The sequence below is a fragment of the Labrus bergylta genome, chromosome 13 (genome assembly GCF_963930695.1).
Source record: "Labrus bergylta chromosome 13, fLabBer1.1, whole genome shotgun sequence".
Lineage (NCBI taxonomy): Eukaryota > Metazoa > Chordata > Actinopteri > Labriformes > Labridae > Labrus > Labrus bergylta.
In genome coordinates, this window is record NC_089207.1 from 28,791,780 (window position 1) to 28,818,483 (window position 26,704).

Consider the following 26,704-nt stretch of genomic DNA (forward strand, 5'->3'; position numbering starts at 1 on the left):
AGCAAAACAGGGTGTAACCAGGAATGTAACAAAAACACAACCCACCCACCCCTTGCCGCCTCGCTAGAGCAGCAGGACCAGGAGTCTCTGTCCTGCAGCCTGATAACAGTCCATCCCCCAGGAGAGTAGTGTACTGAGAGCTGAAAATGAGATTTTAACGTTGAGGTGATAATGACACGAAAGCCTCTGTTAGTCCCATCACTGTAATAGGATGTGCGATACAATGGCAGCAAGAATAACAGGAAATATTCATGAGGCAAAGATCATGCAACAGTGCTAGAAAATAAAAGTGTCCATTAACTGTACAGCAGTTTAGTGCCTTAGCTTCAGTGATCAGAGTGAGCTTTAAATGTGTGTGTAACAGTGTTAGATATGAATGTGTGGCAAATTCAAACTGCTATGGCCAGAAAACCTTTAAGTACATGAGCCTGAGTGCTGGTAACTATAATGGTCCCATGTATCGGTCAGCAAGTATGGAACACAAACACACTTACACACACAGACACAGACACACACACACGCATCAATACTGTGACGTCTGCAGCCCTTCTAGGACGTCAGGATGGCTGAAATTGTTTAAAGGAGGAAGCAATCACAAAGAACAACAAAGCTGGAGTCAAGCCAAATGTTCTGTTGTGTTACTGTAGATCCATTAAGCTAAGACATAACAGATGTATGGAGGAGGGTGGTGCTGAGGTTGTCAATGTCCCCATTAATATTATTGTAAACATGTTGGGTGTGTTACCTTAAAAATGTTCCAACTTCAGAGAAATATCAAAAAGGATCCCAAGGATTCCATTAATTAATTTAAGATCATATTACTTATATGTTTATTCATTTGTTAATTCAAAATCACATTTTAACTTCAATACTGTAAAGAGAGGCTTACCAATCAAGAAGTTGTAATACCCAAGCAGAAACTTGAATCATGAGCATTGCACATTGTAATGAATGGAGGAGGGATGTAATTCAATCTGTTAAAATGGATGTTAAAAGATTAAATCTTAAAATAGTTTCAATTTGCTGACATGCAGACACACAGTTCCATTAACTCCATAAAAGATAAACATACTGTAGAATCATTGACTCATTAGGAATGATTCTGTGATAGTAAAAATCCATCACAAATCAAATTTAGAAACTTTCTCCCAAACATTTTGGAATAAAAGGTGCTTTTATCTGTAACCTGGCTGACATCCCTTTCTTTCCCTGTAACCACATTCCCACGATAAAAATAACAAGACACCTCAGCGCTTCAGTACAGTGTTAAAGCAACCTCAAACATTTAAGGTGGAAAGTCACATCACAGTTCCCCCACTCACGGCATGATTGTGGGTGTTAATTAAATTAAATACATTCATAAAGGTTGGAGTTGGCTGTTGGTGTCTCAGGTACTTCCTCCTTTGAGAAGTTGCTTGACATCTCAGGCGTCTGTGTTGTTGGTGCCTTTTGGAGAATTATGTGACCTGTTGTGAGGTTAGTTGTTCCTGTACTGCCCAAGGTGAGGCTCCCTATTTATTTTACTGGAAAAGTTCTGTCAAATGGTATTATAAGTGGTATTAAGTACTGTTGTTCAATGTCTTATTGTCCACCTATTGGATAGTTTTAGGATTGACTGCTTTCCTCCTCTTGTCTCCCAACTCTACCTTCTCTTCCAAATAAGGTCATTTTTCTTCTTCCAAAAAACAATGTGGCAACATCCTACATCCTGAACTGGTGGCTTCACAATGGCAGTCCAAGATCCAAAGCATACTTACATAATGCCTTTATACACTTTTTTACATTCATTCTGTGATTACAACAGCAAACACCTTTCTGTATGAGGCCATGACAAATCAGTGACTTTTTATTGTCGTAGGCTTATCCCCTCCTGAGGAGCATTTGATGTAAGTTTCCATAAGGAAGGAAAGGGCGGAGCTTTTGTAATCTGCATGTGAAATAACAGAGCAGAAAAAAAGCCCTTTAATTACTTTTCCATACAGAGCTTTGTATGTAAGTGAGTTCATGTGGGTGTATACCCCACCATTAACCTGTCAACTGTTTTTTAAATTCCTTAAATAATGTTCGGCTGCAACGAAAACAAATGCATGGCAAATTCATACTGATTCTGTAACAGTATAATATTTGTGTCCTGGTCTGTGAATTCCCAGTGCCCGACATGTAGAGAAACACCGGGAGCTCCACATACACACACACTCAGACATGCACACACACAGCGCTGTTCTCCTCCGCTGGTTCTGACGATCCTGTAACGCCTCCAATACAACCTCCAAAATCAATACAGATGGGGGGATAGTCACATAATTCTACCGTATTCTCCCCTTATATTTAACAAATACACAGCTAAGAAAACTAACGCAAAATTAAGTGTTGAAAAGAAAAAAATATTTTAGCCAACATTTAAGCTAATAAAGTTAGCCACTAAAGTCAATAGACTTAAAATACATCTAACTGACATATATATTTAAATGATAAAGATTTGTTATAATTATTTTTACTTAATAAAATATTTACATATATATATATAACAAACCAGATTAGTAATGAATGTCTTTTTTTCAGTTAAGTCTCGTCAGCTCTGATGGCCATTTGTAGGTTTTACATCCTTACATTTGAACTTTGACAAAGACGTGTTAAGCACATCACATCCCCTGCTCTCGTTGAAGTATTGATTTGTGTGAGCCTGCTAAATGCTGACAGGGGATTAATTGACCCCGCCTGGATAATAAGACAATCCTTGAGCCAGGAGAAGCAACCATGCCCTTGACCTAATTCCCCTCTCTCAGCTGCGACCACTGTCACTATGCTGCTGTCTGCTGGGAATCTGATGAACCAGCAACGGAAAGAAACATCACACACAGACACACACACACTGCAGTAAGTAAACACACACAAGAGGGGCAAGACAAGCTGGTACGGAGCAGCAGAAGCCCTGCCAAGCCCGCTGGTTCACAGATGAAGAGCTGTGATTGATTTCCAGCAGACACAGAGCTCACTGTCCCCCCCAACCCCCACCCCTCTCCCACATCCCTCCCCACAGAGGCTTTAACCCATGCAGCGCTTAGTGAGAGGCAAGATGTGCAGCCCTCCTACTGCCCTACATTTCAAACTGTTAACACTCATGCATATGCACAGGGCTGAAACCAGAATAATGATTATTTATATTTCAGTGTCTGCATCTGTAATCTGTGAAACTGCTTCAGCAGGTGTCATTTTCTGTCAATATAGCATGCAACCTGCAATTGTTCGTTATTTCTTTTCTTTTTTTTTAAATTGGAGTCATTTATTATTTAGTCTTGCATTTTGCTGTCTTATTAAGGAATGTCAGGTAGAAAGAAAGGGTAGCACAGCCTGTACATATTCTAGAATTATTACCTTAATCATTTGATATGTTGATGCCCTGCAATTACCGTCTTCTTATCGTAGACAATTTAGAAGAGATGCAGCATTAATAATTCGTAAACATGTAATATAATGTCCTACTTAGAGGTAGAAAATGTAAAAAATTTTGATGAGCAAGCAAGAAAAATAAAGGGTAAAACAATTGCTGCTTCCAGCTTCTGAAATATGAGGATTTTTTGCTTTTTACGGCTTAATATAAATTTGCCAATGGCTATAAATTAACCTCATCAGTACTTTATGATCCAGGAGGAATGAAGAGACTGTACATTCCTCCAGATGAGCCTTAAAATCATTTGTATGTCATTACAGGGGTCTCACTTAAAAACTCTTTTATATTGTGTATTTCAGGTAGGAAACAAAAAAGGTGATTATATGTTGCTGAAGTAATTTATCAAGGCAAAGTGTTGAACTTTATCTGTTTAGTTTGATCTCAAATATGATTAGAAAAAATCAGTTTTTATATTTGTAAAATAACAATGTTTAGGTTTTGACTGACGATCTGACAAAAACATCGAGAGGTTGTACCTGTGGTAGGTAATTTGACTTTCATCTGAAATTTCAGACAAAATTATGAAAACTTTAATGATAAATATAAAAGATGACTGTATGGAAATAAGCATCCACGGCAGCTCTAATAATATGATATTGTTTTGTCCATTTAACAGTAATGATTAGTACTTTGCCAGTACGCACAAACCCACACGTGCACAAACACATGTACACACACCTTCAGCACTCTCGGTGTTGGCAATGCACGCGACTCTCTCCTGCTCAGCGCTCGCTCAGCCTCAGATGGCCCGATGGGCTCAGCTGCTCCCTTACAGATGTAGCCACTACAGTTCCTCTCTAAGACTGTTCGCAGCCCATCAAACACAACCGTGCTGGTGGTGCACCCCATCCCTCCAGCTCCACACAGGCATCAGTCAGGAGAGCCAGGCAGTGACCCAGTTTCCTTGATTGTCCCCTACTCCTCGCTGGTCCATGATGTGGCTCTGACCTGCAAATCCTCAGCTTCTGACCCAGGGAGAGAGCACTGGAGTCCAAGCAAAGCAAATAGGATCCAGAGAGGAGAGCCAAGTAAAGAAATCAGGAGAGTGAATTAATGCACGCTCAAAAAAAAAAAAAAGAGAGTCTGACTGTAATTCCTGGCTTCCCCAGTCTGTGCTTGCAGGAATACCTCAGCAGACGAGATACAGTGAGAGAGTGAGTTAGTGAGGTAGAGCAGAGAGCGGCGAGAGGGATGGGGGGGATGAAGGATGCTGTTAGAGCTCTGCTGCTGCTTCAACCAATGCTGAGCTAGAATGCAGCACAAGCTTGTGTGTGCATCTGCCTCACTTGCTCATTCTCCTCTAAGCCATGATGTGCTTTTTCTAATCCTTTTCCCATTTTCCCATTTTTATTCAGATCCACATTTGCATTCTGTAGATTTAGCTTCACACGAGTTACTGAATTAATCCCTTTAATTTTCACTCCACAAAACGAGACTCCTTCGGGGAGCAGGATGAATTTTTGTGAAATAAATGGGTTACGCTGAATGCAGTAGTATATCCAGAGGGAGAGTCTGATTCCATGGTCAGGCAAACAGCAATATGGCTGAATGCTTATTTAGTTCAGATGAGAAACATAGTAGTGGATGAATCATGATGAAGGGATGGCGTGTAATATGGAAAGTCAGCAGCTTGTATTTCAATCAAAAATGAATAAGATTATAATAATTTGTAAGAAAGAATACAGAACAGCATACGTCATATAACAAATGAAATACACTAAAAAAGCATTACATAAAAAAATAATTATAACTCAAATGTTTTAATCCCAGTGATCTGACTCAAGCCTCAAAGACATCACTGTTTACAAAACACAGCAAGAACATGGCAGGATTTCAACCTCATGAGTCAAGACATCAAATGGAGTTGATTTTTCCTATAAAAGATTAGCTGCTGCCTGATCGCATGCTGCCACTTCTGCCAAGTACACAGATATACTTGGAGTGAAATGACAAATTCTAATCATAAACACCAGGGAACGAGTCATCCTTTGATTAAAATGTCTCAGGACAGCGAGCATGAAGACAAAATATATCAAAGCTAAAAAAAAACAAAAAAACATTTTCTTGTTAAAAGCTGAAACTACAAATGAAGCTGGAGAAATTAATCTGCAGGTTATTGATTAAGTATGCTGAACCTCACTTTTATAATAACACTCAAGTTTAATATTCTCCTCAGTACAAGAACATATTAAGTACAAATATTGAACATGCCGTCTACAAAACAATGGAAACAGGGTCATATTTATCATGGTTTACTTTTTTCAGTCCCTTTTCCACCTGCAAGTCACACACTCCAAAACCTCTTAAGACCTCACTGGGAATTGTAAAAAAAAAAAAAAAAAGTACTTGTCACAGTGTCACGCACATGATGTAGCTTCTGAAATACTGTAAGTCCCACATGCAGCAGTCATGCCAACCTGCATAACTCTGGTGTACAAGCATCTGCCTGGAAACTTCCTTTTGGCAATTAATAAAAAGAAAAAAACAGTACATAAAAGGTGCTGATGGACCTGCTTGTATGCAGACACATAAACTCTTGCATGCATCTTTGAGGAAAGTGAAGTGCTGCCTTACATCATGCTGTTGCTCGCACACACTCCAGACTGCTGCTGTGTTAATATTTCAGTAGTGCTTGACACACTGAACTACATTCGACTGTACGAGGGCGAGATGAGCTGCAGAGGGAAGCAGCTGTAGAAGAGAGGATTCAGTCAGAGAGAGAGTGAGAAAGGAAGACACAGGATTGGGGGAGGGAGAACACCACTTTGATTACGCCTATTGATCTGTTGGGAAGCGCATTTCCTCTTCAGTTTATCCCTTTTCTCACATCTACAGTCGTCTACAGCACCCTGATGCAGCAAAGAGGGATTTAAGGCTTACTATATAGAATAACAATAAGCAATCAGCTGTAAAACCCATCAAACTGCAAAGTCATAAATCCCCCTTTTTGAGGCTATACAGGCGAGAAGCAAAACAGAATTTCTTAACTCTTTCTCAAACACTGAGCGATGATTACCATAGGACAAAAAGGTTCTGTCATCCCTAATGTGTCAATTCTAGGCTACTTAATTAAATAATATGGAAATCCCTTCTGTATTCAAACAACATTAGGCTTTTAACACTCTATTAAGAGGAAAATACCCTTTCCCTACAAATGTTGATAAATATGTAAGTGTCCAATCAAATTTTTTCCCTCTCAAGAATGAATAATGACATCTGAAACAAGCAGCCGTCAATTATTGCTGCTGTTCAATATCAAGTGGGGTAAATGGGCAATGATTAACAGCTACAGGCTGACATTGTTTGAAGTGTGACAGCTGGTCATCATACATCTTTTGCCCTGAGGACACAGATTCTTCTTTTGCATGTCTGTGTCATTAGCCTCTGACTTTACTGCTTCCAGGGTTTTGTTTTCTTTGGTAAGTTGGTCATTAAATTTGCAACAGTGCATGTAATAAAAGTCAAGGGGGCTAAAATGTAGACATATATATTGCTGGGTAATCCAACTGGGTGGTCAAATTGGTCAAACAAAAACATGCTACTTTTTTTTTTTTTGACAACCAAATAAAAATGAGGCCTCTGGCTGAGGGACATTTGTGAGTCATGACTTTGGGCTATAATTAGTCTACTACTCTATGAAATGCTTAATCAGATGGACTCCTGTTAGATCTGTGTTTTTCGAAAAAGGACAGGTCACTCCATTATTTTCTGTTTCTCATCATGTAAAAAGAAATCCTCTGAAAAAAGGGCACAATGCAATGCCAACAGAAATAATTGGATGCGCCCAGGTTTGCTTGAATGAGTTTGTGTGCTGGACTGTATTCTGCAACAGGCTTTCAGCATGCTGCTGGTGATAAATTATTAAAACTCGACAGAGGATTGCTGAGTCATTAGGTGATGTAGACTTTCATTCAGCTGCCCTCCTGTCATGCATCTGTCTGCAAAACACCGCTGCACAAAAAGAGCTGCTAGAAAAGTACAAAGATCCTTTACCCTGGAAGCAGATTTTATATTTATTGACTGTGGCACAAACACTACTTAAGCACAATCAATATAGTACATAACATATTATTCACTTTGTGACACATTCCAGTGCACAGCACACAGCAGTAGCTTAGTCTGTAGGGACTTGGGTTGGGAATCGGAGGGTCGCTGGTTCAAGTCCCAGCACAGACCAATCTGGAAATTGGCCTGGTACCTGGAGAGGTGCCAGTCCACCTCCTGAGCACTGCCGAGATGCCCCTGAGAATGGCACCCCCCTCTCCATTAATGCATGTCCATAAGATCCTGTTTTGTGCATGTGTGTGTATGCCTCGTGGGATCAATAAAATATAAATTATTATTATACTGTGCATGTCTATAGCTGATAAGATGTTCAGTAGCCCGCCTGCAGTTCACAGTAAGACTGTGTCAGCCGCACTGAATCTTGAGTTGGAGCTCCAGTGAGAGTGGTAGGTTTTTTTTTTTAAGTGCGCTGAGGCACAGTATGGGTCTATCTGAGGATGTTCCAGCATGAACCCCCTCTGTGGGAAGTGGGAGCTCTGCTACACTGCTCTGCTAAAACCTCGGGCAGCTGCAGAGGAGATAAGAGCTGATCTGACTCAGTGCTGGGTGTGTGCCGCATGGATTACTGCTGCTGCTGTTATTGTTGGGGCTTCCCTTTCTGCAGTGGGCTACTCCACCTGGCACGGCCCTCAAATGTATCCTACGCTACACCTAATACATTTGTTGAATGTAAATATCTTCATATTAAATAATACAATTTGTATTCTTTTTATGGTTCCAACGGTTCCTAGAACTATGAAACAGTTCCTGTGGTCTGAAAACGCCTGTTGGAGCAGCTTGAACCAGAGAACATGTAACATTTTATGGTCAAAGCCGCGATAAGAAATGTTCAAATTAGCACAATTTTGGGGTACATAAGCACAGATCAGCATTTCTTATCCATTTTCATGAGCCTGTCCTGTTTGCCCTCATAGTATTCTATACAATACTTTAGAAAACATAAACAAAGACACTTCCCTGTGCGTGCACCAGAACCTGGACAATATTCATAATATAAAAGAGTTATTATTAGCTGATGGCATGTTTAGGCTTTTGCAGGTCATAAAGAGACATCAGTATTAAATTGAGACTGTTTCATAACCAGTTTGAAAACCCTCATGAAGACTTATGAGAGCATCCATTTACAAAATAGTTGCTGTAGTTTTCATCATTTTCGAAAGTGCATTTGATAATAAAGGAGTAATCTTAAAAGGTACAAACATTATGAAATGGGTTAACAATCATTTGTTATATACAGTAATTGTCTCTGGATATAAAGTACTTTGTTCGGTTTTGCTCTCAAATCCACTTGGACTACAAGCCTAGAGAGGGTAATGTAGTTCACTTTATAGTATGTGTCGGTGCAGCCTTTTATTATTTATCTGACACTGAAAGTTAAGCGACTGTTTCCCCTTCTTCACCTGAAGTCACCGGCCACAGTGATAACATCTGCTGCACATGGACACTACCTCTGGCCTGCTGTGACCCCAGAACAACACCACTCACACAAACACAGCAATGTCAAGCAGTTAGCAGCTAGAGGTGGACGGAGATGAATAACAACATCAAAGCAGCACATGTGGACAGAGACGAGTCAACTTTGAGTTTTGCCTTTCACACTAAGAGGTGGACAGTTCTTCACACAACAAACGGAGGAATGTCTCTGATTGATTTAGAGGAGTAAGAGGGGAGTTAAGGAGACGTTGGCATCTCATCAGAGGAGCCTTTTCTAGGATGAAGGTCAAGTCTGCAGCTGGCCATGTTTCCATACCCAGGGTCTGTAGAGGGGCTCAAAAGGGAGAAGTGTGTGTGTGTGTTGGACCATAGTGACATCAGCCATATTTCCAGCAGTAATGGGTAGATAAAGTAGGCTGCCTCCCAGCTGGAGCACTCCAGGGACTCCAAAAAGGAAGTGGCTGCTTCCTGCTGATGTGTGTGTGTAAACGCTGTCATAACAAAGCCATCCCTGGATGCCCACTGTCCTTCAAACTCAATCTAAACTTTATTTTTTGGGAATTCTATGATGCAAGAGTCACACAGCTAGAAGAACTCTCAAGAGGCTTTTTAAGATATTAGGGGTGATGCTTTCTTTTTCAGATTTACTTTTATTGCAGTAAATTCATATTTCAGTTCAATGACCTATACTATCCATTGTGTTGACTTGCATTTGCAACCCTCCCCAATATTTTATATGAGTGTCCTATAAAGAATACAATACCCAAAAGACAAACTGCATCCAACAAGTTCACAGAAAAACACAAAAGAAGAAAAAGAAAAAAAGAAAAAGAAAAAGGGAGAACTCTTCATTTCTGTCAGTATGCATTCATTCACATTCATGAATGAGTTTGCATGCCTAAATTGATGCTTTCTAAGGTCATTTTTTTATGTCTGTAAACAGCTACATACCATACATTTATGGTACGTATCTCTAAATGCGACAACGCTGACAACGACAGCACTCTGAACAGACAGCACTCTGAACAGACAGCACTCTGAACAGACAGCACTCTGAACAAAAAAAGTCTAAGTCTTAAGAAAAGACTTAACAAATAGGAAAATGACCTAGCACTGTATCTCCACTTATAATACAAGTAATGACTCAGTATCTTTAAATAATGACCTATCTAAAAATTATGATGTAAAGGTCAAAATAATGACAAAGGATTTTTACATATCAAAAGTTGGGCTGATTCTGCTGATGATTGCTCGGTTATTTTATTTGTCCCAAACTGAGCCCGCATACCAAAATTAAAGACCCCGGACATGTGAAAAGTTATACTGCATGAACTGGTTAAAATAATCAATTGAACTGTTTCAATTGAACTCCTATTTGGGTTAAATTTAAGTCTGACTCTGACCCTGAGCTGACACCAGGTTATCCTGTCCCTCTTAAATGGTACAAACTAAATACAACAGGGGCCACATCCTTTTCCTTTCACTTGGTATTTTGGGATAGTTTATTTAGCCCAGGAAAAAAAAAAGACTCATTTTCCTGAGGGGTACTGCTTCCTTGTCTTTGTTGTTGGGCCCCCAGATGCAGATTAAGTAAATGTTGTGCAAAGGACACACTAAAAAAAAAAACACACACACACACACACACACCAACATGCCATGCACTCTTTGTTATAAGAGTCATGCAGCTCTTTTGGTGAGGTCTCCTCAGTGGGTTCAGTTTATCATTAATAGATGCTGCTAACCAAGTCGTGCCTTCTACGGCGTTCACTGCAGCTCCAGCAGAGATGGTCTGAAGCAGAGCCAAGCCCAGAGGGCCTGCAGTCACCCTATTACCCCGGCCAACTGTGTTTGGCTTTACTACACACAACGCAGAGCAATCCAATAAAAAGTCGTTGCATACTCATGTTCCGAGTGCATATCAAAACTGTGCATTCAAATATCAACTCTTTTAAAGACAATGCAGTTCCCTTGACTTCACAGATTGATGATTAAATGCTGCAGACAGAGCACACAAGACACAAGAGAAGGGTGGATTCAAGAAAAAAGTAACTCTGAAAAACATGTTTTTTAATCACTTTTGATCCAAATGAATAAAAGTAGACTTTCATATACTGTTTACACTCGTGTGGAAACACACAGACCAACATACACACACAAAGCCCTCCTCAGTGGGTCACGAAGCAAAAACACAATGGTGTATAAATGCTTTTACTGCCCCCTACAGGCATATGATAATACTACAATGATAAAGTAAAAAAAAAAATCTGATCCAGGAAGTATATTCATTTCTTTTTTTGATGAAAATATATTATGTAATAAGATAAGATCTAAAACAAAACATTTATTCTGCAAAGTCTGCAAAATCTCACAGGCTGGAGGTTGCAGAGATGACCGTTTACTCACTCATATTACGGAAGGCAACACTCTCCTCCATGCCCTCAGAATTGACTGTTGGTATAATGCAACCATTGTTCGTCACATGTGTGTCACTTCCATGCAGCTCAGGGTGGAAACAATTATTTCCAACACTGGAGCTGTTATACAGGAAGAAGAGGTGGGAACTCTCTACTTTATGGGAAAAGAGAGTTACGAAACACAGTATTTTCAAAGCTCTAAAACTCATTCAAACACCCCACATCAATATGGACAAAAAGTGATGCTCAATCACTAAAAGAGATTAAAATAATGCACTCATATATCATGTTTTTACTGCAATTATCACCCTTAAAACAAGCAGTCATCACGTTTTGTTGTATGTGTGTGATTTGGTGCGAGACCCCCTCGACAGGTCAGTGGACTGTGCCCAGGTGTGGGGCACATTTTAGAGGGGCTGATGTCATCACGGTCAGGCTGTGACATGAGTGTGGAAGCTGAGAGCGGAGACATCCTGAAACAAGTCAGCACTGGTCTGACATGAGGCCATCACAAGGTGAGACAGCTACACAGGTGAGTGAGATTCTAAAGGCTGTGACTAAGTAACCTAAGATACTCTGCTTACTGAATTACAAATATCAAGAGCCAGCTATGCATTTTACCTATCTTAAACCCACATACTGGTAATTGCAGGCCTCAGTTTACATTCTAAATGACCTAAAGGCATGTTAATAACAAACCTCTCATCAGTCATTAACAGCTAAATTACACATCACGGTTTGCTTCTTAAAATAAGACATTAATTCAATCACTTGTCATCCATTAATCCAAGTGTTCTGCTCTCTGTTTGGAGCGGCAGATGGGTGATATTCTCAAATAGATCAGTAATTACTTACCTAGATTTACTTAAATATCCCACAATAAAAGCCAAGATTAGACGTAGACACACAAAACTGAATGCACATGAAGACTGATAACTAGGGAGCGTCAAATTAAAGAATAAAGTGATAATCTGAGGAAGCTATTGTCGTGTAATGACAGAAGAGCCTGCTGAGAGGGAAATGTAAACACGATCTGAGTAGTTAGATGTAGTTAGGGAGAGATTAAAGCCTCTTAGCTGCAAAACAGCATGAGACGGATTTAATGTGAAAGTCTAACAAACAGGAAGAGACGTAAGGAGAGAAGATCATTTAACAGACAGAATTCAAGCAGGGGGAGAAAAGCAAAAGAAATGCAATACTACATACTATATCTGCTGTATGTTGTCTATTGTATGAACCTGAAGACAGGAAGATGGGCTGGGGATAAGGGCTGGGTGGGGTGGCAGGAGTTTGGGAGCTCCATAAGGATCAGCTAATCTCAGTTGGCTCTTTGTTTGTAATTAGTGGAAATCCTCTTGAGCCCGGTTCAATGAGCGCTGCTGACAATCAGGGGAAACAGAGGGATGGAGGAGGAGATGAACGCATGTCCGTGCACCTGCACCACTTAGAGGTAGTGGGTTTAACTTGGATACTCCAGCACTTCCTGGTTCCATGTGAACACTAAAATACTTACAAATATAAAGGGGGCATCAACATTATGACTTATTTACATTGTGCACACACAGGAAAATGTTTTATAACTGCATCAATATTAGACACTAACCAAGCAATGTGATGACATGCAGACTGCAAACGTTTGATACATGTCAAACAATCAACCATTTATACTGTTGTAGCTCTATTTTAAATATATCTGTGAGGATTTGGAGCATGACTGGCATTCCTATCACGGAGCAAGACTCCATTATTTACTAAATCATCATGACTATTTATTATTATGGGAAAAAAATTATTGTAATGAGTGCTTCATCAGCTGTGCTGTTGTTTTTGTCTTCCTCACACACACATGTTCTGATCTGCTTTGAATAGGTTCTGAAACTTCTTCCTGTTGCTACAGTTTGTTGGCAGTGCCTTAGCTCACTAAGCTGTGCCCCCCCTACATCCCCTCCCTGAAGCCCCCACCCTTCCTGACAGAGGAAACACATGTTATAGGATAAATCCCTGTTTGAGAGCAGCTTGACTGGGACAGGTCACTATTGATCTGCATAAAGTAATGACTAGCACATAGTGTCTAAACAAAATAAAATAAACTTTGTTTGCTGCTGTTCCCGTCTCTGTTGCTGTAATTTTGTGGGATTTAAACTGCCTCGAGGATCAGATTCATACCGCTCCGAGCAGTGCTGCTGCTATGGCTACCAAGATGGATTTGACATTTTGTTTGTCTTATTTGAGTTTCGACTCGAGTCTGCGGCAGCAAATAAACACGAAAGAATTATAAATAATACAGGTATTTTGTTTGTGACAACTGAGATGAGGGTGAAATATTTCAGGAACACTGTTCCACTGTTACAGTGTGAAAGAAAAAGCACCGACTGTTCTGATATATTTTTGGAGAAACAGAAGTTTTCTCGTCTAATCAGGTGTTTGTGAATCTCACACAGGGCTACGTGAGTGGGGGATGGTGTTGTTAGATGCTAAAGAGAGGAGACACGAAAAGGAGATTAAGTCAAGTCAGAGATACTGAGCTGTTTATCTGCACAGCGGTGTGCACAGTGAAAAACAGGGATGTGACACTGCATGTGTGGAATTTTTTATCTTACTCTATTTATGTTTTGTATGTATATATTCTTTTTATTATTATTATTAATATTTATTTTACTGCTCTTACCTTCTTATTGCTGTTATCTTTTTATTTGCTTTTAGCTCTTTCAGTTTCTTTTTAAATCTTTGGTCCTCTTGGTCTCAGCTCGTGTTGTTGGGTTCTTGTTTTTCCTGGGTTCTTATGATGGTTCTTGTGATGGTCGGGTTATATTTGTCTGTTAGGTATCGTGCACTATGGGTTCTTTTCTGTTGAATTGTGTTGAATTATTTTTAGTATTTTGCATTTGTTATGTTCTTGCTGTTGTTTATGTTCTTATGTGTTTGATTTAATTTGTTTTTAAAAGGTGCTATATAAATAAAGTTATTATTATTATTATTATTATATAATGTTCAACATGCATGGTGTTTATCTTGGGGGCTCATCATACAACATATCTTTGTTTTCTGCCATTAAAAACATGGAGCAGGCTTTCTAGCAAATAGCCTCACAGATACTTCTCCATTAACAAGACCGGCAAACTTTATTCATCCATCCAGGCTACTTCTACAACATACTGCACACTCATTACAATCCTTACACTAAGTCCCTGAAAACAAACAGGAAGCAAACAAAAACAAACCCTAAAGCAGATCTCTGTCTCTCTATCAGATGAACCGGCTTTGACAGAATAACCAAACACAGATTACCATGGTCACATATTTCCAACAGCGGAAGACTTTCATTTATGTCTTCAAGCTATTGTACCGTTTCTCTCCCTCTCATTTTTCTCACTGTCAACTGTTGTTGCAGCAGACGAAGGAATATTTTATAAATAAAGGAATCTCATTGAATTTGTGGCTTTAAACTGGACTCATTTGTTTATTGTGGGTAGAAAGTGCACAATGGGCTTGTTTCAGCTTTTTTTTTTCCAAGAAAAAAAAAGAAAGCTCAGTGTTTCATGTAAATGTTTTGTTGAATGGGCAACTTTTCAAAATTCCTTTTACAACAAACAGCTTTTCTGATTTTTTTTACACTTTAGAAGAATAGCATTGCATGGTATTCCTCCACCAATAAGACAACAAGCACTCAGGTACAATAATGCTGCACTTGTACTTAAATGGGCTCAGTTTTATGTCACTCAAGACTTCTACTTTACAGCACATTATAAGCTTATAGAATATAAAACATTACAAAGGATAAGACTATGTTTTGTGGTAAGCCAAAGAGAAATACACAGAATGAGTCAATAAGAAGTAAAATGATCAAGAGCCTGCAATAAAATAGGTAAAATTGGCTTTCATTACCCTGTTACAAAAGGGGCGCTGGTGGCACAGTGGTTAGTGAGCGCATCCCTTATATGGAGGCTATAGTCCTCAACTCGGGCGACCCAGGTTTGAATCCAACCTGTGGCTCCTTTCCCCCACTCTCTGTCTCCCTGATTTCCAACTCTATCCACTGTCCTATATCTACAATAAAGGCACAAAAAGCCAAAAAAAGAAATCTTTAACCTGTTACAAAAGTAAAGTGGGTTAAAGTGAACTTTGAAAAAACGTCCAGTCAGAATTAGCTTAGGGCACACTCACACATACCCAGTTGCCTGTACTGTGCTGAGGTATGATTGTCCCCTCTCCCTGTACCCTGCTGACCTGCACTCACATTGCCCAACCGGGCCTGAGCACTTTTACCTCTTGTCCATATATCATAATGTGTTCTTAGTCAGAACAATGGCAAACAACACAAAGAACATGACTGCAACTTTACAGCCTGTGTGGCTTACTTTCAGTCAGATACAGCCCTCTAACACTCATGGATTTCTCGATTATGCAAGGTGACAATTGATTATACATCATGTCCACAGTGCGTACCACTGCTTGTGCTCTTACTGTGCCAAAGCCCAACTCTTCCAAACATGCCAGGAACAAGTTTGTGTACTGAGCTTGAGCTCAGTATGGAGCACTCGCATCTTTCAAACAAACTGGACTTTGGGAGTTAAACTTGCTTGGGCATAGTAAAGATTGTCTATTGTGGTTTTCCATAATTTCAAAAATGTCCACTGTGATCAATGTCAAAGCCACAAACCCCAATGAATGAAAACTGTTACCATAATTACAGTGTAGGGCGAGTTCACTACAGAGAGATGAGCAAAGCACATTATTGCCACCATCAATAATGTCAAACTATCTTTCTTTGCCACTCTGTGGAAACTATGCTTAAATTATGAGAGACTGGATAAGGCACAGTCACAGCAGGTAGGCAGCCAGGTTCATTTCTTCAGTCAGAATAAAATGGTCCAACAGAAACATGATGGTCCTGCAACAGCAATTTACACCAAAACTTTTAATCCCAGAGCATTTGTTTGGGTTAGAACAAAAAGTGCATCCAACTTCTACCAACCCTACCAAACTAGATTTAAAAAAAAAAATGAGAGGGTTTACTTTTCTTTTTCAAATACATTTGAAAATGTACATTCATAACCAGTTAAAAACTCATCACAGGAGCTTTAAAGTAAGTGAATACTTATTCCATAATTGTTGCCACTGGAAGTAAAAGTATGTATTTCCAGCTTGTAAAAAATCTGTCCAATCAGTCTTCTGCATCAAGTTTACTCAAAAATCCAAAGGTGAGATACAAACAATGCAGCCCGCCTCCTGCAGGCTGAGCCCCTCCCCCTCAATCCAGCTCCAGCGTACAGTGTGTCACAGTGAAGAATGCCAACTATGCAGCCGGCCTGGTGAAAAGTCATTAGAGTTTATCCCCTCTGGCTGTGGCAGGTCCCTTCCACACACTGCACTATGCACAAAGCCAAAAGAGAGTGATGAGAACTACACAGGTTTCAGACTCTCCTTTAATTAGTCTAACAGCATGCAGTGTGGGAAAAAAGGGGAACAACACAGGGAGGGTTTAAATTCACACCAAGGAGCCTCTGACTTTTATCTGTTTACCTATATAATGATGCATTTACCCACTGCTGCTTCAGTCGGTTCACATAAGTGCCTTAAACTTTCAGGGAAATTCCAGATGGACGATAAGAGCATCAGGTTAACTTTCACTTTCATCTCTGCAGTCTGACAACAACACAGAGCAGGAATTTTAAGTAGTTCCCGAAACACTTCAGAGCAGCTCTCCATCCTCGACACATATCAAATAAATACTACTCAGTCATTTCCTCCACACTGAAAAACTATTTGTCGCTCTCCCATCTTATTTGAATGTTAAAACATGCCTACTTAAAGATCCTTCTATAGGTTATAAGTCTAAATCGCAATACAGGAAACTAGCTTTTGTACTTGCTAATTGTATTCTAATCCATCCCTCTGTGTTAAACTACATCCCACAGCCACTGATCCCGCTGTGTTCAGTGTAACGGGTGTGAATGGGAGGTCAGTGACCACAACAGGGAAAAGCTAGAGCAACCATGGACAGAGAGAGAGAGATGGTGTTCAGAGCAGATTAACCTAAAGAGAGTGGGCTGAATGTTGGACACTTAATCCAAGTAGTCACATCAGCAACACAGAAGAGTGAAATAAAACTAACGGCTAATACAACACAAGAAGTTAGTCCTTTAAAAAAATATTAATCAGTTTCTTATTTTGAAAATTGGTTAAAAAAATATCATTAAGGGATTAGAATCAACATGGCCACGAGCTAAGTATTCAACTTGAACTGTATGCTAACATTAGCATGCTACACTGACCTTAATAATATGCTGTTCAGCAGGTTTAACTTTTTTATATCTTGGCCTGGTTTTATGTTAACATTTGCTAAAAGCAGATGTAACTATTGATTTCTTATGCAGGTACATGATAATAAAACAAGATTAATGAATGACATTAAGTCACCCAATGTGCTTCATTAAATCTCAACAAACATTTTTCCTCAGGGGGGTTAAATGTCAAGGACAAAATTGAATGGCAAATAATCCAATGCGGGGGTTTTAAGTCATGGCTTTGTTTGTTTGTTTATTAGGGTCCCATTATCTTAAGCATAGCGAGACCAGAGGAAAAGTGGGATGATTATTCACATCTTTGGTATCCATCCTCTTGGGATCATTAATGTCTATCCACTTTAGTACTACCCCCATGGTTCCTTCTTTAGGTGATTTAGAAATTAAAGTTGGGGGAGACCACCTGTGATCCCTCAAACGGGTTAATGTAATCACACATGTGCCGTCTATTATCAAGGGATGGGAGGAAGACCTGGAAAATGGGCCTCAGATAATAACGCTATGCTAGCATATTTAGCTAATGTTACGTTACTGGCTCTGTTATTTCTAAAGGTTAAGTGATGAACACACAGATGAAAAGCACTGAGTTTTATTGGTCCTCTCACAGTTAGAAGGTTGGTCGCGTTTTGTCAAGGGAGGTAGGAAAGAGATGTTACAAAAATAAAAAAATTGCCACTGACAGACTGATTCATATTTTAAGTGTCCAACAACATTACAAACAGAATCCCTTAAGAAAAACAACTTTCTGTTTAGGTTGTTTTTATTTATTGATTCCACTGTGAAGGAAGCTGAATGTGCCCATTACTGGAGTCTTACACACATTTCCCAGGGGGACAATTAAGTGTATTGTAGTACAGGGCAAAGTAAAGGAGTGAACCTCTGCTCAGGAGTGAAGGCAAATCCTTTCATTGGCAGAAATTCAAAAAATACCATCCACTGGGTGGAAAAATGAATGACAAGTTTGGGGGTGTTAGCATACAGCTCTCTCTCCAATCTCTTCTTTCATGTTAACAGCCATGTTCCCACAATTACATGTTTGTGCTCGGCTGCAGTGAAGGAAACATTACATTCAACAAAATGGACAAATCAAGGAGGCTCTGAGAGTAAATACACCTCACAGAAAACTCACATTAGAACATAAAAAGGGAACGTGCAAGTCTTTAGTCTGCTCTTTCTAGACATTTCTCCTATCAGCCAACATGGACGTGTTGTTCTCCACTCAGGAGTGTTGTAGTGCTTTTAAGGGCTTAATCCGATGAGCCTAATCTGTAGGCGGGTTCACGTGTGCACAGCAATGATTTTGCTTGACCAGTTTCACCCGCTGGCTTCTACTTTGAAAAGTCCCTGGTCAATGGTGGCAGGCAGAGCTTCCACCTACACTCGATGTTTTTCTCTCAATCACTTGCTTCTGTGTGGGCTGGGCTGTGTTTGTAATGGCGCCATTCATATGAAGCCGCTTAGCTCTCATGGAGAGTTTACAGGAGAGGCCTTCACTACCCGGGCAAGACTTAGCAATTTCTAGTTTCTCAAGATAAAACATTTGTACGCAAGCAGCTGACTGACTTAGATGATATCAGTATGACAAAACCAACTAAACCAGTACCTACTTGGCTTTTACACAAGTTGTACTGTAGAGCAGCATTGCACAGATCAAAGTCATTATTTTAAATGAGATAGCTGTTCAAACCTTAGTGGTGCACATTGCTCTGGTTTTCGGCCGGATTAAGCGAACAAAAGTTAAACCAAAATGAACTTTGATCCCAAAAGCGCTGACCCCCTCAAAACAATCTCAAGCCAGGCAGAAAATATGCAGTGGAAGATCACTGATGTAATAACAAATAATCCTAAAGTGAAGATGAACTTCTGAACAAAAGTCTTCCAAGTTCCACTAATAGTGAGATATATCAGTCTGGACCGGGGTGGTTGATGCACTAAAAGCCGGCTATCAATACCTCTTGCGGTCAAACGCGACTTTAAAGTTAAAAACATTGCAGGCAACAGGCCGGAGGATTCACAGATCATATTTTTTGGAGAACTTCATGATGAAAAACAAAACGATTTACATAGGGAAAAACTACGGTTTAAGCTTTGCTTGTTTTTAGCAAAAGATCACCTTAGTGTTCTGTTTTTATGTTTTTTTAATAGAGGTCACATTACAGCAGAGGTACAGAGATGTGTAGTACTGCTCATACTGAATTGTTACTTATCATTGACTTGAAAATTCATGATTTTATATCTGAAAGACGTTTTTTTTTTTCTTGAAGATACAGTATGTTTTTGCCGTCTTTTGTGCGACACATGCTCAGTCTCAGTTCCAGTCATTCCCATCTAGTTCTTAATCAGATCATAGATGATGAAGCCAGAGTTGTTATCAGTTTACAGAGGAAGGCAAACTGGATTAACCACATAATAGTCACAAAGGAAAACAAAGGGCAAAGTGACTGTGATTCAGTGCGTCCTCCACAGCTGCACTTCAGTATGAGCTCTGTTGACTCAGAAATAGTAACGTAAAGGACCCTGAGGAAGGAGGCAATGCAATACAAAGTTTTGGATCTTTTAATTCTATTGGTCATTACAATAATAAAGATTGTATCATTTTAGAACACGTGGTATCAAAAAGTGTCTTGACCATTTTGAGAACCTTACTTGTGAGCTGTATTAGAGATTGTAAAATAAGTCCCATGTGAGACACACACTTATGCTAACAGGACAATAAACACAGGCCAGGCTCTTCATCAGCTGCCTCTCTGTTATGGTAACCCCTCCTGTGTTTCTAAACAGCTCTGCTCTATCAGGCACAACGCTCAGACAGAGTGGGCGGTTTAAAAGCGAGCCCTTCCTTTAACTTATGGTCAGCCTGAACGCAGCCACAGGAAACCGGCTCTATCTAAGAAAAGACAGGCCCCTGCTCTCCCACAAGAAGATGAAGGACAGGAAAACTTGGGCACTTCCCATTCAGGCAGGCAGGATGGAAAGATTTGGGAGGCTCAGCTCATGGTGGCTGTGATTTTTATTTTTTTCTGTTTTGGATAGAGAAAAAACAAACTTGACTACCCAGCTGAATCTGCATGTGTGTCATGGCATTGCCCAAACTAAATTACGTAACAAGCATGAAATCATTGCAGAGACATGGATCTCTGGGTGCAACCAAGGAACCATAAAAGAATCAATGGGCCAATGCTGCAGACAGGTTGTGATTACACAGTTCACTGATTTTCAAAGTATAATGGCCATTTGATACTTCCTTTTGGCTCACTTTAAGAGAGGAAATAGTTAAAATAATCCTGCAATGTGACCACAAACCAAATCTTCTTGGGATTCTGTCCTGGCTCAACATTCATATCCAACACTTATTTTGACATGTGGTTAAATACACTCCGGCACAATAGGGGGTTTGTAAAAATAAAAGGCTATCAGCTTGTCCCAGAGAGATAAACAGACTGAGTCCAACTTGTGTCCCTGCCATTACAATCAGTTTTCATTTGCACTGGATGGAAAAACTGTCTGTCTAGCCATCAGATCATTTGACTTGGCTTTGCTACTGCACTATTCAGTGGTTAAATCTAACCACAGTTGTTGAGGACTGAATGGAGGTAATCCTTTCAGTTTTTCAGAGTGCTTTATATTATTTCAACCTTTGTGAGCTGGGCTCTCATGCCTCCCACTCAGACTTTTAGATCGAGTGACAAATCTGGTTTATATTATAACCACTACTTGCCAAAAGCCATGACCAAACCAAAAGCAGACACATTTTACACAAGGCCATGCTTAAATTTCAGCTTTTCCTTCAATCTATAAGTTATGAATCACCACATATTAGTACTGTGTTGAGTTAGCCTGTTTTTGAAACTGAAATAAATCAAAACACTGTATTAAAAAAATGACAAAAGTAAAAGTAAAGTTTACTTCACTGAATAACATCTGATAGCAGGGAAATGCAGAGGATCTACTTTGCTTTACCTTCTTGTATGTTTAGAGGCAAACTTGACCTCAAAGACCCCGACCACCACTCAGCTAATATAAAGTTTAAGTAGTACATGTTTCACACGCTGTTCTCTCCAAATGAATCTTAAAGTCACCAAATGCCTCTTTAAAACAATTTAGACAATGTCTGATCATTATAAACCCCTTAAAAGTAGGATTTATTGCAGGAGTGATGTCATACACAACATTCATTTTAAGACTGGGTGTGTTTTTAACTCTCAAACGTGGAAAAAAAATAATTTCTGGCGCAGAGAGCGACAAATGAAAAGAGCTTCAAGAAGTCTGCTGGCTGTGATGCAACATCATCGTGTCTGTGAAAAGTATATTGCTTCATGGTTTATTTTTTTCTCTCCAAAAGATGAACTAAAGCTGTGTTACTTTTAAAATGATATCAAAGTTTAGTATAGACTAGGAGAGAGAGAGAGAGAGAGAGAGAGAGAGAGAGAGAGAGAGAGAGCGAGAGAGAGAGAGAGAGAAACAGAGAGAGCGAAAGAGAGAGTCTCCTAATGGGTGCATTGGTTACTAGAGCACCCTCATTTATTATTGACCCATTCAGCGAACTCATCTGCTCTCCCATCTCCACCCCCTTGGGTTTATTCTTGTAAAGTACCATTTACCATCACACTAACATGGACGGTGCATGCTCCCTTTTAGACGGATACCATCAGGCCTTTATAATGACAGACAGACAGAGTAAGGTCAAGCAGCTCAGGCCTCTCACAACACTCACTGTCCTGTAATCTTGTGACGGACAGAATATGTGACTGCCAACATTGGCTGCTCCCAACAAATAAGACATGGTAGAGAAGTGGATTTACTTTTTTTGCAGATTGGTCCACCTGTGTTTATCAGAACTAGTCTAAGTGAATCAGGAACTCTACCTGGCACTTATTTGGTTAGTAGTTTCTAGGGGCTTGACATGTGATAAGGCATTAAAAAGATGGGTTTCAAAACAAAAAACTGTGACTGAGCAGGACTATGACAGTGAGCAGGCGAAAATGTTAACCTGAATTTTTTTCTTTGCACTCACTTCTTCGAGAGTTGCAGAACACATGTTATTGTTGCATACTTTATTGTTGCTGTTTGTTCACTGTCTGCTTAATTCAGACATGCATTACGTTTTACAAATACATATATATTTTTCAAAGGTTTATGTGTGTTATGCCTTTATTTTGCGATAGGAGAGTGGATAGAGTCAGACATCAGGGAGAAAGAGTATAGGGAATGACTAGTGTAAAAGGAGCCACAGGTTGGATTTAACCCTGGGCCACCCGCCTCGAGTACCACAGCCTCTGTAAATGGGGTGCGTGCCCTAACCACTAGGCTACCGGCGAATAAATATTTTTTCTGGTTGAGAAACATTCGCTTCTCCCGCGGTTTTATTGTTAACTTCTTCAGCGGCTTGTAGAAATTGACTGGACTAAATGATCACATGAACGTCGACTTTAATCTAAAGTCATGCAAAAGCGAGCATCATGACTAACAGATTCAGCTTCACAACATGATAAGACATGACTTTAAGTCTACAGAAAAGCAAAGGAAGAACATGTTCTGTCAAAATAGTCCCTGACACATGCACACAGCACACACCCACCTGAGGTATTTCCACTTCTTTCGGAAAATGAACAAAATAACTACAGGTGGCAGATTACATCCAGGAGAATGATGGAAGTAGAACATTTCTGCATTTGATCATCTATTGGCACAGTTTACTCAACAACCTTACCAAATGTGCAAGCAATGTTGGACTTCATCAGACACAGGCTGTAAAATAGAGCATGTCACATGGTGCAGTGAGAAGATGCACAGGTCAGAAGAGAGATGAACGATTGTCAGATGTGCATCAGGTAAGGATGAATCAACTGGGCTTTCCAGATGCCTATAGATGCAGAATCTAAATGTTAGTTTTCTAAGTTACTAGATAGAAAATGCTTTCCACTTGCCAAACAAATTAAGAATCATGTAAATGATCTATTGTGACATACACAAAGACCCCTGAGAAGCACAGAGATGCAATTTAGCTTGCAAATGGGACTTTCCTAACAATGTGTAATGCCCCACAAAGAAGTTAAGCAGCAACATGTGTGCTCTGTTGATCTTGTGCATTTTGTCAATATATTCAAATTGTTTTTCCAAGCTTAAATGAAACAATCACTTTCCCCTCTGAGTTAGTCGTGGGGCTGTGTGTGTGTACTGGCCATGGGCGGTTAATGGCATCACTCCTACATAATGACACCCATCTGGTGTACAGCTCCCTCGGGTCAGTGACGCAGGAGGAACACCACTGAGGATCTGAGTACATCACCAATAGGTGGCAGCCAGTTAGGACTATTGATTACGATTACACAACTGCCCCCCAGGCTGCTGCATACACTGTATACACCAACTAAACATTTCCCAACACCATCGGTTTGGTGTATTGCCATCAGCTGATACATTTACATACACATGCAGCTGCTTGATGAGGACTGGTTGAAAACACAAATCACAACTCCTTCTTCTCGTGACATTTTCTGGTCCAACACAAAATTAAGTTTGAAAGGTGAGTGTCCTGGATGGGCATCAGATGGTATACACATTCAGAGCTGATGGCAGCCATCATAGAGCTTATAGTGTTCCCAGCATGCCTCGAGTGTGGGTAAACAGAAGGATGGCTCAGCTGAGGGGCTCCGGCCTAACCTCTCTTCTCTCCACTCCAACAATAAACAAAGACGCTCAGGCTGGAGTGTGTCTGAAACGTACAAACTGCAGGGAGAAGAAGAGAGCAACGCTGACCCCTAAACAGAGTTAAGGAGTTTATATGTGATCTGTACTTTACATTATATAGTATAACCTAAATGTATTGTTCATACACTTTGAAAGAACAAATAATTGTTTGTCTGAAGCAGAAAACAATGAGAATAAGTGACAGCAGCTACAATCCCCTCTTTATGTCCGTTGAACAGATCGCTCTTTCCCTGCTGCGGAATTTGCATGTTTCATGGAGGAATTAATAATGAGCTGTATGGACAGCCGTCTTGTGTGCATCCGCATTTTTGTCCCACTGACAAGCTTCAGCAGGCACGTGAGCTCTGCAACACATATGTTCCTCCATACAGCTCAGGAATCCAAGTGCCCTGAGGAGTGGTCAGAAGTCAGGGAATTTAAGGTTTCTGTTTGATAAGTATCAGAATGGAAGGATTAGTGAATGGACCAATGAGAGCCAGATTGAAGAGTGCCTGGTGTGGTACCTCTGCAGGAGATATTTCTGTGCAAATGTTCTGGTGAAAAAAAATAATTCAAGGGACAATTTAGAAAAGCAAAAAGTGCACAAACACAGATAGAAAGAAACAACATAGAGACAAAGCAAATGCAACTGGACATACAATAATAACAAGACACAAAATTATGAAAAGATGCTAAATATTTCTAAAGATATGCAAAAGAACCACCAAAAAAAACTATAAACAAGAAATCATAAGAGGAGAGAAATCAGCCAACCAAAGACGCAAAAACAACCGAAGAAATAAAGGACACAAAATGATGACCCAGAGAGGCAAAATGAACACAAAATGGACACAAAAAAGTAAAAAAGGTCAGTCTGGGTGTCTTCCTTGTACGTAGAAAAGATAGTACGCCCTTTACATGTTTGTGTTCAGTGCCCATTTTCTCACAAATTTCAATCTACAAGAACTCACAAGCCACAAAACATTTATTTTATAAAAGTTTATCAACTTTTTTTCGTTTAATCCAAATTGATGCACTAAAAAGGCCAATGAGAGTATTAGTTCAGGAGAGTTGGCTTTGGACTAGAACCAGGGCGTTAAACACGAGTCCTAAATATCTCGTCAAAGCTGCCCGACTTATCTCAAAACTTTTCGACCCATCCCTAAACAGTTTGGCTTGTCAATTTGTCAAAAAGTGACCTTTTGAAAACCAATACAAAAACACAAGTCTCAGTGAAAAACTCAAAGTCAGTTGAGTCCTCCTTAAATACTATGATTTCCCAACATGCATACTTCCACTATCCTCCCTCAGGCTTCTCTGGCAGAGCACCAGAGTGAAAATTAATAAATAATATGAAGGTGTGGTTGGATGTCTGGGATCCTGACTCAGGATTCCATTTCCCTGACAGAGAGCCTGGACGGTGTCCGTTTCAGTTACCTAGCAACTTCTTCCAGGAAAGCTGGAACAATCGGATGCAGCAGCAAACACACACACACTCGGAAACAAAACAAAAGGGCTGACTCCTTCTCCCTCCTGAGCTCGGAGGAAAGCTGATCCAGACGAGGCATGCCTCGACACACAGATGTTATTTAAAGTGGACAGTCCAATTCAGCATTATGTCACTGTCACTGGACTCTGTGTATGTGTCTGAGGCCCGAAACTGAAGCCACATGCTTTCCCTTATGAGAAGGTATTATGTCATCTCAGTGCAAACTGATGCCCTCACTGACAACAAGTACAAAACGCCTTCATCAGGCACTGATTATCTTCAGGAAAAAAGACACTTAGAACAAATGACAGTGAAGTTCTTCAAGTAGATTGTTGCATCTCAACAAAGCTCAAAAGTTTGCTGCAAAACACAAAAAGAGACAAACAGCTGTGTTTGTGTTTAGATGCAAGAGTTCACCTTAAATTAAACTAAATCTTAAAATCTCATCCTTTATCTTTCTGCCATTCATTCACTCAAAGTGACTCCCTCTGTCTCTCTGCTGCTCATATTTGTATTTCAGGTTCACACAATTCAAACAATCCCATGTGCTTCCATCCAGCTGATCCAAACAGGTAAATATTAAAGTTAAAGATTCAAAGCTAAAAATAAATGCCAGGTTACATGTTCTATACAAACTACTATCAAATAAAAGCATATTAATTTGCTGATGTGCAATTTGAAACATCCCCCTTATTCCTTCTCTCTGTCACAGAAGCACATCTTCATTCATCAGCTCTGAATCACTCACCCACTCTCTTTCTCACTTCACTAGTAAAATGACTTTTCGGTTTTTCACCCAAAGTGCCCACACGTGCTCCCACCCAGCTGATCTCGAGTCATTTGAAAATATGCTTTT

At 39.9% G+C, this 26,704-nt stretch overlaps 1 protein-coding gene across 10 annotated transcripts in view; it reads right to left on the reverse strand.

The window, feature by feature from the left end:
• Nucleotides 1–26,704, reverse strand: part of zmp:0000001200 (dedicator of cytokinesis protein 9) — an 82,046-nt gene that overhangs the window by 54,850 nt on the left and 492 nt on the right. For 6 of the 10 annotated variants that reach the window (XM_065961856.1, XM_065961850.1, XM_065961848.1 and 3 more), the window contains exon 1: nt 4,130–4,315. The exons of the other annotated variants lie outside the window; for them this stretch is intronic. In XM_065961856.1, the coding sequence (XP_065817928.1) occupies nt 4,130–4,300 (171 nt within the window). In that variant the 5' untranslated portion in view covers nt 4,301–4,315. Of the gene's footprint in view, nt 1–4,129; nt 4,316–26,704 lie in introns of those variants that run through there. 10 annotated transcript variants of the gene reach the window in all.